Source organism: Nannobrachium achirus, assembly GCF_963921795.1.
Source record: "Nannobrachium achirus genome assembly, contig: SCAFFOLD_556, whole genome shotgun sequence".
Classification (NCBI taxonomy): domain Eukaryota; kingdom Metazoa; phylum Chordata; class Actinopteri; order Myctophiformes; family Myctophidae; genus Nannobrachium; species Nannobrachium achirus.
The window spans coordinates 841-13,522 of NW_027664960.1; the positions used below are offsets into that span (position 1 = coordinate 841).

At 40.0% G+C, this 12,682-nt stretch overlaps 1 protein-coding gene across 1 annotated transcript; it reads right to left on the bottom strand.

The window, feature by feature from the left end:
* Window positions 1–2,837: 2,837 nt before the first annotated feature.
* LOC308280692 (uncharacterized protein) lies at window positions 2,838–12,330 on the bottom strand. Its single transcript, XM_080755012.1, has 19 exons — window positions 12,309–12,330; window positions 9,654–10,143; window positions 9,371–9,476; window positions 8,921–9,138; window positions 8,438–8,569; window positions 8,149–8,316; window positions 7,886–8,022; window positions 7,676–7,787; window positions 7,511–7,591; window positions 7,182–7,362; window positions 6,910–6,999; window positions 6,747–6,833; window positions 6,141–6,201; window positions 5,419–5,457; window positions 5,286–5,324; window positions 5,154–5,192; window positions 4,879–5,066; window positions 3,809–3,993; window positions 2,838–3,453 (listed from the first exon to the last, which is right to left on the bottom strand). The coding sequence occupies exons 2-19, from the start codon at window positions 10,092–10,094 to the stop codon at window positions 3,100–3,102; spliced, it is 2,658 nt and encodes an 885-aa protein (XP_080611138.1). The 5' UTR covers window positions 10,095–10,143; window positions 12,309–12,330; the 3' UTR covers window positions 2,838–3,099.
* Between the last annotated feature and the right edge of the window lie 352 nt (window positions 12,331–12,682).

Below are 12,682 nucleotides of genomic sequence, written 5' to 3' on the forward strand. Positions count from 1 at the left end.
CCCGTCCAGTCGTTATTATATATATTTATTCTTTTTTTTTCACAAGAAAGTATTGAGTTGTTGGCTAAAATGATATCTATTCATACCATAATAATGCTTGGATAGTCAGTCAGTTGAGGTCTTCAACAGGGGGTCCGCGACCCCTAGGGGGTCCGCGGAGGTACTGCAGGGGGTCCGCGAAATTATTGCTTAAAAAAAAAAGATTTCAAAAAATGTTTTTTTTTCTTCATTTTTTTCATTTTTCACATTTATGTTAAAAAATAAATCATGATTCTATCCATTTTGAATAGCTTGAATACATGATTACTATGCAATTGACAGATTGTTGATATTATTGACATTGGTTCTCAGTTAATAAGGTACGGCCCAGTTTGGGGGTCCCCGGCCTGAAAACGTTGAAGACCCCTTACAGTGATGTACTACCAATCTATTGACCCGTGTTCGAATCCTACCAAGTAACAACATTTTTTTTTTTTTATTAATGTCGAAACCATTGTTTATGAAGCCACAAATCGTACTGTGCTTATATTCATTCTGACTATACTGTGTGCTGGTAAAGATAATTAATTCCTACTTCAAATTAATAATAATTCTAATGCTATGGACCAGAGCTAATGGTTGTCTTTGCTGAACATCTCAATACATCAACTTGTGTCATCATGTTCCTTCATTGAGTGAAAAATCTGAAAATGACCACTCACATGAATTTAATTAATCAGAATTAATACCCACAATTCCTCATGGCACACTGGAAATGGATATACTGTAAACATATTGATCCACATGGCTGGAAACACAGATAGTTTAGCTTATGTGTGAACTGTGAACATCATAAGCCTGACTAAGTCTACAGCCATCTTCATCTACATGTTGAAATAGACTATCCCTTTTACAAGCAATAATACATGCCACTTACATAGTTTGTAACTGGGCAACCAAGACCAATGTAGTGCACAGACGGACAGGTGATGGTGAAACTGAAATGTCATATTATTGGAAGCAGATTGTGTTCAGTGAAGTTTTTATTTACTCCACAGCAGTATTTTCTTACAAAGACTTTAAACACTAATCAACAACACAAAAATAAAACAAGGAAATCTACCATACATAAAGGAAAAATATATATATATTTTTTTACAAATGTAAATTTACTTTATCCTTATTCAGTTTTGCAGTTTTTGCAAAACTTTTTCAGCAAAATATTTCTTGACATTGGCCTGCATAAAAGTAAAATTAAATAAAAAGGAAAAAGGAAAACTACAGCATATCACATACAAAGGATGGCAGGAAATAAGGTGCACATAGAATACAACAGGCTGGCATATAACATAGTAACGGGCCTGATCTGCACAAAGCGATGCAACGCACCTCACGGGGGCAGCAGAATCAGAGGCCTGGGTTGTGTGCTTGTAGATCGGCTATTTTCACTACTTTTGTGCAACACTTTTGTATGATGAAGTAGGGCTTTAATTTACAAAAGAACTATTTGAAACTTGGAGATACAAGGTTTCTGCCTGACAGTGATAAGGAGGGGGGCTAATAGGGAACAAAGATTGTGAAAAGCTGGATTAGAGGTTGGCAGCATTGCAACTGCAACGTTCTCTAGAAACCATTTGGCTTCTCTGATGCAACGTAATGTATTCAACTACAAATTGACTGAACAATAAAATCTATTTTCTTTTTCAAATTCACAAGGCTAATGTGAATCAGTGGGAGACCAGTCCTAGTCAATTTGATCTGCAGAGGAGAGCTACGTATGACGTTCGATTTCTGACATCTGGCTCCTTCTTATGGACAGTCACTCATGTTTCTGCCTGGCACCTTAAGAAATGACAGAGGTGATTGGATTACGTGTTCCGACTGTTCTCATGACAATGATATAACAACCTATAAAAGTTTTCAGCATAAAACTTAACAGCAGTGGTGGAAAGTAACTAAGTATATTCAGGTGCACAATTTCAATGTCTGCATTAGTTTATACATTTTTTCTTTAAGATTGTTCAAATGCAAACGCCAGGGACGTGCTGGCCATTGGGAAAAGCCGGACAACGCCTCGCGTTGTGTGCTTGTAGATCGGCTGTTTTCACTAGTTTAAATCATTTTTAAAATGATAAATACAAAACAAACGGTTTCCACCCGACAACGACGAAATTTAACTCATGTAATTGGCCCACTGGCTTGTCACTGTCACAAATCTTTGAGTGGCAGCAGCGCTATAGAGAGAGAGAGAGAGAGATCTCTCTCTATAGCTCGCAATGCAATGAGGGCCTCTCCAACTCTTTTTCCCGGGCTGAATCAGGGGCCCAGCACATCCCTGGCAAACGCCAACCACACTGCTGAAGCATATACAGTATCTACAAACTACAAACTAATTAGGGTTGTGCTTGGTCTTCCACCCGAGACCCACCTTACTGATCATCACCACGAAAGCGTGGGGTGGCTCAAAGTAGCTGACAGAGTACAGCATCTTGCAATGGGCCTGGTGTACAGGATTCACTACACCTCCAAGATACCCATGTACCTGGCAAACTACTTCTTAAAGGTCAAGGATGTTCACGATCACAACACCAGAGGCAGCTCCACTAATCATCATCAACGTAGATTTAACACTAAACAAGGCTCTAACTCGTTCTCCTGCTATACCATCAACATGTGGAACGCCCTTCCACAAGCCTTAAAGGAGAGCAAATCCCTAGCCTCCTTCAAAACTGGTATGAAAAGTCACCTTCAGACAGCTGCTACGTGTGACTTGTAAATAGACTAAGCCCCCATTGCCCCCCCCGCCCTTTTTTCTCTTTTTTTCTGCCTTTGTATTTGATATTATGCTTATGAAACTGATATTATCCTAGATAAAGTACTATGTTCTATCCGTGTGTCTTTCAATGTTATATGAGATACTTAAAGTGTGGTTCCTGTGGAAAGAAGCCTCGACTTTCTAGGATCTCCTTTTAGTTGACCTTGTACCAGTGATTTGTACTGTCATGAAACTGTACTTTTTTCTATTGCAAACATCAAATACATTCTTCAATCAATCAATCAATCAATCAATCAATCATCCCTCCAAATTCTGGTGGGAAACATTCACCAAAAATAGCCGATCTATCGACTATCATCATCATCGTCATCGTCGTCTTCATTGTCGTCGTCGTCATTGTCGTCGTCATAGAGTGGAACTTCCCCTTGACTTTGATGATGAAGGAACATCCCCATAACATCTTGTATTTTTTTTTCTAAGCCTACAATCTTCTCGGCAAGAACAGCCTTGAGTCCCGGGTGCTCTTGGTCATTCAGGGCCATTTGTAGAGATGTTGTCTGATGCTTGAGATGATCGATAAGGGTGTTCATCTCTTGCTGTAGAAGATTCTTTTCTTCTGCAGCCCGGGTCCTCAGATGCAAGGCATCCACTGCACGCCTTCTCAGGGAGCTTGGGACTGGGAGATCACCCTCTTGTGTCTGTAACATTGTTAAAGTGGCACCAATAAGTAACACTATTACCGGTACTTACTAAACACAACACGCTTTTCTTCGCGAAATAGACAACAAAAAGGTAAAGGTTAATTTGTACAGCATTGTATTCCAAAGTGCTTTCTCCAGCTGGTCTACCGGGCACTCTACCCCTGATCCACTGCCAGCCCGACAATGTACACAATGTGTCACATAGGGAAGTTGTAGATTGGCTATTGTCAGCTAGGAGACTTGGTGTATGAAGTAAATACTAGATGAACTTGTAGAGAGAGCCTTGGGGGACCCAGGTCAACTAAGTACATAATGTTTAATTCATCTGAGACCAAATTTGAAATACACCCACCTCTCCATCAAGGCGCAAGTAAACATTCCAGGAGGCATCACACACTTGTTGAAACTCCAACTGGGCTGGAAAGGTGCTTGTCTGTGGTGGCCAAGGCACCCCATTATACTCGGTCATGGTCTTCCGCAGCCTGCCGTTGGAGCCCTTTATTTGTTTCGCTAGCCTGATGGCAATGCCTTGTCCATCTGGAACGGGACATCAAAAATAACAATGAAAAACATTATGTAGTGATACCTAATACTCAGTCTTGAAGTAGCTCTACAACAACTCAGCTGACATAGGTTTTAAACTTCTTTATGCATTTCCGATTGAAAAAGGAAACATCACATCCATTGTATATTTATTTTGAAATCCATGAACTTCTGTAGGGTAAACCCAGTTGCACGAGGGCTTTAAAGTTAATTGCAGTCTCCTAAACAGTGTTAGTATGATCTCAGTATGATCTCAGAATTAAAGGCATGGCCAGAATTAATCATTTGATTATACACATCACCCGTCCTAATATCTCCCTGTAAAAAACAGTCTTCTGTTTGGCGAGACCATTCATTCGTATTTCCAGTAGCCTATGGAATGAGGTCATGTCACCCGGTGTGAACAAGTTTGTCTCTGCTGAGGAGGTGAAGAACGGACATGCATTTCGAAATGCAGTTGTAAACGTGATATTGGTAAAAAGAAAGCATGTTAACAACTAAACCAGCTTCTCCATTTCTCCACAGCCATCTCTCTTATCTCTCCCTTTGGACAGAGCAACCTGCAGTCATTCACTAGTCTCGTGTGGCCAGACTGTTGCCTCCCAAAATTTGCAAATGCTTTCATCATAGTCTTTAGGACAGAAGCTCTGATCATGATAAAGGGGATGTGAAGCCTCTTCTCTACTTCTGTTTTGTTTTTACAGTCAAATTCATCCTAATCTAAATCATCAAAGCATATAGAGCTTTCTGCTTAGCAGTTTAATCATCAATAAAATGCTTGACAAGCACAATGCTGGTGTAACTAAGATAACCGTTGAGATAAGTATATATTTTATTTACACAGATAACAAAACAAAAAACCATGGCAGGATATGCTACCTGGGTATTTGCGCTTCAGAGTGAGTAGTGTCATTCTCTCTCTTGCTTCCGAGCGTGCCTGAAGTAGTAGTTCACCCCTGACTTCCTGGTCGAGGTCTTGCAAGGTAGACTGAAAAATCTTATCTGACTGGTCCCATCTCCTTTTCACACGATGTTGTCTCTCCAGCACCTGAAGACAACTTTCTATCCTAAACAAGACACATGAAACAAATGTTAATACTGTCCAATAGAGCACACGTGGCCATATTTGAAACGTTATACCTAGGCTTACTTACTGTATTTCAGCTGAAATCGATGACTCCTGGGCCTGCGATCTACATAGGGAAAGGTTAGTGTTAACAAATGTTAAAACTGTCCATTAGAGCACACATGCTCATATTTTAAATGTAATACCTAGGGTAACTTACTGTGTTTCATCGGCAATCAATGACTCCTGGGCCTGCGATCTACATAGGGAAAGGTTAGTGTTAACAAATGCTAAAAAATTTCCATTAGAGCACACATGCTCATATTTTAAATGTAATACTTAGGGTAACTTACTGTGTTTCATCGGCAATCAATGACTCCTGGGCCTGCGATCTACATAGGGAAAGGTTAGAGTTAAAGTTGTCATCTGGTGGACATACCATTTTTTAAGCGCTTAAATGAACTCACTCCCCTCCAAAGACATATATATACGTCATACCATGTTTGGCCACTGGGGGACAGTCTTCACTAATATATGACAGCAATGTGTTTGTTACCTGTGGCTGCATTGGGAATGCTGATCATGGCATTAGATCATGTAATCAGCTTTTCTGCAGACCCCCATGAGTATTTCTTCAGAATGGCTGCCATACATGTACTGTTTATGTTTGTGTGGGTTAATCTTCAAATGGATTTTTACTGGGGATGATTATATTTTACTCAAACTTCAAGGGAGCGGTCTTCGGAGACCTTTTTTTAATTTTTTTATTATGTGCTCAAAATGTTATGAAAATAATGAATTAAAAGTTTAAAAAAAAATACATGGCGGCTAATGTGAATAGGATTTCTACAATGTCTTCTGTATGAAGTTCAAATTGTGCTGGACAAAGTGACTTCAGTCTGATAACTCATGAATAATTTAAAACAATATTTTAGTATAAAATGAGTATGCAGTGTGAATGTAAATTTATCTTTGTGTTCAGGCTCTGCAAAATACCCTCCCTGTTCGATTAGAACCATCATTAACCCTTAAGAGTGGATATATATTCTCTCACACACACACGTATGCTACTTACTTGAGCTGGTTGAGCTCAATCAACTTAGTCACATAGTTCCTTTTCCACCTGGGAACACCATCTATAAAACAGACAGACATTATTCAACTCCAATAACCATGGTGGAGAAACCAAAATTGTTATTACTATAAAAATTCTTGGTTTAAATCAATATAGTATATTAAAATCACAGCGAGTGTGAAGTATGCAGTGGCGGTGCTTATGAGTTCATTTCAGAGTGTCTGGCAAAGGTTGTCTAATGTGGGATGAGGCAAAAAAAATATGCTGAAATCAAAATGTGCTTTGAGTTAAAAAATTGGAATAGGAGCTTTTCTAGTAGGTAGCAGGTGAATGAACTTTTAGAAATTTGGAATGAACTTTTAGAATTTTGGAATTGGACAATTTCCAGGTGGATTTGTTTTATTGCTGACCTTGTGTTGTGTGGTAGTCTGTATGTGTCTGTGTTTTTATTGTGGTGTATTTGTTTTTAGTAGGCACTGTATGCACATTACAACAAATTTCTGTGTAAACAGACAAACTGACTTGAACTTGAACTTGAACTTCTGTCGTAGCACCATTATTTGAATGCGATAACATTCTGCATTACTGTAATGATTACATGCAAACCTTTTGCTCTCGTCTTTGAAATTGAAAGTTGGGCGAGTTCCTTCTCCTTTTCCATCCAACCCTTTATGTCTTGTTCTGAAATACACACTTAAAGAAACAAAAAATATTCATAATCTTTCACTTAAACAAAAAGTGATATGTGCTCCGTAGAAGAAAGCTGTACCTGGTGCCTCTTTCATGATGGAAGAAATGTCCTCCTCTGCAGCACACATGACCTTCTCGGCCCTTCCCCATCTCTGATGGAGCGAAACGTCTAAAAAAGAAAATGTCAGCTTAATGGCACAATGTTAGGATGCATAGTGCATACAAAGGTTGTCGTATGCTGCGTACGACAACCTCAAACAGTACAAACAATTAATTCTAAAAACATTCCATGTGCAGAAGTTGGAAGCTGCATTAGTTAAGATTTAAAGCAAATATTGAAATGGGGCAAACCTAGATCGGCTAATTTCCTCCTTCGCCAGTGAAGTAGAGCATCGGTGAGAAGGTCTAGCCTATGGGATGGAGTCATTTCCTTTGTGACCCTTGCAAAGCGGCGAAGAAATGACCATAGCCTCTCCATGGCTTCTCCATCTGTTAGTCCAAACCCCTCCTGCCTTCTCGTGCTATACATGATCTGGGAATGACAGTCAGGTACATTACATTCACAATTTACTGTACAAAAGTATGACTACTCAAACTGCAATAGTAAAAGAAAATGGGCACTATTAATCCAGAGAGACTTAATAAGCAAGGTAATGCATCAATACAAGTTAACACATTACCTGGCACTGGAGCTTGTGTCCATATACGTGAAAGGCTGGCACAGCCAGGCTTAGACCAGTTTGTATTCCTTCTCCTCTCTTCTGATTGATTAAAATAAACAACAGTGAATACATAAATACTCATGACAACATTTACTCGTACAATAGTTTTCAGAAATGACTTACCTGCATATGAGAAGACAGAACACATGCAATGTCATAGATGACCTGGAGTTTGATGCTCTTGCCCTGGCATTTGCTCAGCAGCTCATCAATGACGTACATCGGAAAAGCCAGCCTATTGAAAACAAAATAATGTTACCCAATTGTTCAAATGTGTTCCACGATGCAAATACATTTATTTGGGAAAGATTTGGAGTTGCGAAAAGAACTAACCGTTCTCCCTGATGCATGTTCAAAAACATGACTGGAATCTCGTGTCGACAGCAAGCACCAAACACCCCAGTCACGTCCAGTTTGTCTTGCTGCTTCTTAGACCTGAGGCTGTTCCCGGCCTTAAAGTTGCTACAGTCCTGTTTAGAAAAGGAGATTTAAATATAACAACATGGAGATTTAATTATAACAACATACATTAACTCAGCCCGGAATGATGACCTCTCCCAGCTGAAAGATTGTCACAACTACTAAACTTTACTCACCTCGTTAGGTTTTGAGGCATCGGTATGGGAAACCAGGTACTGCTGAACATCTGCGTCTTTTACAAACATGATGTTCCCCTGCAACGGCTCAACCGGACTCCTCCCAGAGCTCTTTTTGCGAACAAGCCCAAAGTTGCCGTCCATAGAGATTATCATTTGTCCGTCACTCTGAAATATAAATCATAAAAGTGATTTGAAATCTGGTTCTGATGTATCATTCTCTTAAGTAAACAGTGTGAATATGAATTCTTGTCATTTCATTATATGAACATCTAGAACTAGATCTTACCTTCGGACATGCTGGACATGTTTTGCCATCATCGTAGGCTGTACATACATCAGATAATGTCTGGCGCCTGTGGTGGTGATTCCGGAACTGAGAGATGGATTCCCCAACAAGGGCCCTGTACAGCATGTTAACCTGTTAAGCAGTAAAAAAACAGTATTACTAATGCTGTAAATGACATGAGTATTTAACAGATGTTTCGGCTGGAATTCTAGAATAACAATTTTCAAAAATTGTGTACTAGGTATATATGCATTATGAATAATTTCTATAAATGCCTGCAAAATTCATTCACGTTCAGAGAAATTATATAGAAAAGAGGTAGGAAATGTGTTTTTACACTCATATCTTTGTACCAGTTAGTTGTGGAGTACAGCTGTAGTTCCTACACTTGTATAACTAGCCAGGACTAGTTTAAGAGGTTTCACAGTAAACCATAGTTCCATTGGACATTAATCGCTGGTCTAACAGACATTTGTACATTACCTCTGCAAGAGTGAGGTTGTTTTTCCATCTCAGCGTGTTGCAAAAACCCTCAACAGAGACCTGGCACTCCAACGATAAATACAGGAATAACTCAAGCAGAGCTATGGAAAACGCTGTCTGTGGTTTCTCTGGACTTGCAGGCCAGAGTCCGTACATCAAAAGGGTGCAGGGTTCTGGTTCACACTCGCATAGTGTGACACTGAAGTTGCACAGCTGGCCTACCACAGGGCAAAGGGAAAGGCAAACAGTTACTCTTGTATTCTTTACTTTTGTCAATTAAATCAGCATCAACAACAAGTGACATGATGTCACTTTCATGATAATGACATGAAAGGGTTCTATTTTTAGGAAAGGAATAACTAGACATTCACTAATAAATCCTAATATTAAATGTATTGCTTCAAAACAATTTCTATACACTATAATATGGCCTGTATGCTATAAACAAACCTGTGTTCACAACAATCTTCATGTCCCTTGTGTAGGTCCGATGGGAAACATGGTCCTCATTTAAACGTAGGCAATAATCAAGGGCAGCTCTCTCATAGTATGTTTGCTACGGAATAAGGACAAAGGACAAATAGAAAATGCAATGATCAACTTTGGATAGACAGAGACAGACAGACAGACAGACAGACAGACAGACAGACAGACAGACAGACAGACAGACAGACAGATTTGTCACACAGACTTCACATACATGTTGTAGTCTAAATCAAGAATAAATACTAACATTCCATTTCTCTGGGAGGTGTAATGAATTGATGTGTGTCGCTTCCACACAGCCTTCACAGAGGGCACAGGTGCTGCTGCATTCTAAACACCTGTGTGTAGCAACGTTGTTGCTACAAAAGGTGCAAATGTTTGTCGACGGTGATGCAGAATGAAAGGACACTTTGAGCATTGGAGTCTGTATAGACTCCCAAATGCTCAGTTCTCTACGTTTAGCCTTTCCATAGGCGGTCTCATTCGAACTGCATGTTGGGTCAACAGGTGCTTCTTCCATCTGTTCAAAAGGGGCAGTTGATGGGGCAGTCGATGGGGCAGTCGATGGGGCAGTCCCAGATGTGATGGAATGGGAACAGTGGAGAGGTGAAGAGCAGTTAGTCAAGAATGACCTTTTAGTCCCACCACCGATGGTCTTCCTTAGAATCTTTATCTTCTTTGTTGGCATGATGACTGATGACAGAATTAGATGGGAGAAAGATCTTCAGGTCAGGACTCTGCAATGAAGAAAACAAATATGACCTGAAGGACCTCCAAAGGAATGCAGTTAAGGCAATGACTGTTAATATAGACAACAATTTCATATGAGTCTTATATTCAATGTACCGTATATACAATGTAAACACTCTACATATCCATTCATAGGCAATATAAGTATATGATCATACAGTATGTCATGGTGAAAATGGTTAGCTATATTGTACCAGTATATTGATAGAATATAAATAATGTTAAGAGAATTAGGCCTATAGAACATGCAGATGTTTAGTCTTTGTCCATTGGTATTTTAAAAGATACAGTATCGTATTAGTCCTCCCTGTTCTAGCCCTAGAATGTCTCCAATGTTCGGTCGATTGACACTCAAATCTGGAGCCATAGAACGCTCCCATTGCGCGGCGGTTAGCAGCTAATCTGCGCGGCCCTAAAGTGCAGCGCGCTACTTGTGTACTCACCCAATAATGTATTCCTCAGCCTGGGAGAACGATATTGTCCTATAGTGTCATATCCATTTGAAGGTTCTGGCTGAAAACATGTACTTTGTAAAATATCACCACTTATCACGAGCCAACACGGACGATTTACACGACCGGGCGAGGGGCTCGGAATGACTGCTGGACTGAATATATCAAAATTTGGGATTGGGAAGCACAAAACGTACGGGGCACACAATTGACAGGTGCTTGTGATTGACGTGGGGTGACTAATCACACCACCTGCGTGATTGTGTGCCCCGTACTTTTGTGCTTCCAAAATAAGTTTTGATATATTCAGTCCAGCAGTCATTTCGGGCCCCTCGCCCGGTCGTGTCAGTCGTCCGTGTTGGCTCGTGATAAGTGGTGATATTTTACAAAGTACATGTTTTCAGCCAGAACTTTCAAATGGATATGACACTATAGGACAATGTCTTTCTCCCAGGCTGAGGAATTAATTATTGGGTGAGTACACAAGTAGCGCGCTGCACTTTAGTGCCGCGCAGATTCGCTGCTAACCGCCGCGCAATGGGAGCGTTCTATGGCTCCAGATTTGAGTGTCAATCGACCGAACATTGGAGACATTCTAGGGCTATCCCTGTTCATGCTTACGGCTGGACTAATAAGATGCAGTATGAATTAAAATACCAATGGACTTGGACTAGACTTCTGCACATAGTACAGGTTTAATTTAGAGGACCGTTCATATGTTCCCATCAAGTAAAAAACTGTTCTTTGTTCCCCGCACATCCAGAAATGCAGGGAACCAAAAAGTATAATTATTAATATCAACTCAAAACACACACAATGGAACACTATGGGTAGAAATTATGAATACTAGTGGAACGGGGGGCAACGGAATCAGTGAGCACTGGGTACATACGGGCGAGTGGGCACTTTGGGGTGGAGACATCTGGGCAGTAGGGACACCTGGACAACTGAACAAGTGGGCACCTAAATAAGGATTGCCCATATGTTCATAGTGCCCAGAATCCCAGATGTCCCACCATTGCTTGCATTTGAGTTTGAAACATATAGGAATGTTTTCTTGGGTGGGGAACATAGATTATTATTATCATCATTAATATTTTTAGTTTTTGGATGAGCAGGGAACATTAACGTGGGGAACATAGGGAGGACCCACCTTATAGCTACTATGACACCTGAATTCCCACACAAGAATCAATAATTTATAGCAGAGATGAGAGTAGACCTACTAAACCGTGTAAAAAAATATGCAAACTTGACTTTGGTACATTATTATCTCCCCGTTAGTAGTACAAAATGGTCAAAATGCCATGGCAGGCCTGCAATCCTTTTATGTTTTCTTTTCTTTTTTCCCCCCCTCACTTTGTTGTTTGGGTGCATTGAATGATTGCACTCAATAAGGAAAAGAAAAGAATTAAACCCATTGTTACACATATTGGTGTTGTTAATCTCAGAGTCTGGGAAGCCCAAAACGATAGTGTATGCTAGGCTAGCAGAGCAGGCACATACATGTTTGTTCGGCAAATGTTTGGTCGGCACTAATCATCACACGTTTGGCTGTGTTCGAGGCCAGCAATCACTCATTAATCAGCTTAAAATCAAGTTAAACATGTAGTCCTGTCAAATTGCAGCCATTTTACAAGTTCAGCTGTTGATTATATCTTAAAATAGAAGTGTAAATAGTTAGTCTCAGATTATCTTACCTGACGAGACGAGTGGTTAACTGCGCTCAAGAGATTTCTTTTCCTTGCAGCAGCGTCGTGGGCAGGTGGACTCAACCATTATTATTTATGGGGGTGTTAGCATACGCAAGTCAGTCCCTTGTGGGCCTAGTCCTTCTTATTATAATAGTAATAATATAATATAATATAAGAATAAGAATAATATAATAGTAATTATATAATAGTTGTTATTATAACTCTATGGCCTAGTCATACTGACAGCTTGCTGGCACCCCTTTTACTTGGTATGCTCTCCCCAGGGTGACCCGAACAAAACACGCCCCTTAATACCAGCCTAATACTGATTGTTTGATTTATTGATTTATTGATTGATTGATGGATTGATTGATTGATTG

Excerpts from the sequence above, each read along its gene's own strand:
- LOC308280692 (XM_080755012.1), bottom strand. The coding sequence starts at position 10,094 with ATGCCAACAAAGAAGATAAAGATTCTAAGGAAGACCATCGGTGGTGGG. Across the intron at positions 5,193-5,285 it reads TTGATTGCCGATGAAACACA|ATCGCAGGCCCAGGAGTCAT; the intron begins GTAAGTTACCCT and ends TTCCCTATGTAG. Across the intron at positions 5,067-5,153 it reads TCGATTTCAGCTGAAATACA|GATAGAAAGTTGTCTTCAGG; the intron begins GTAAGTAAGCCT and ends TGTCTTGTTTAG.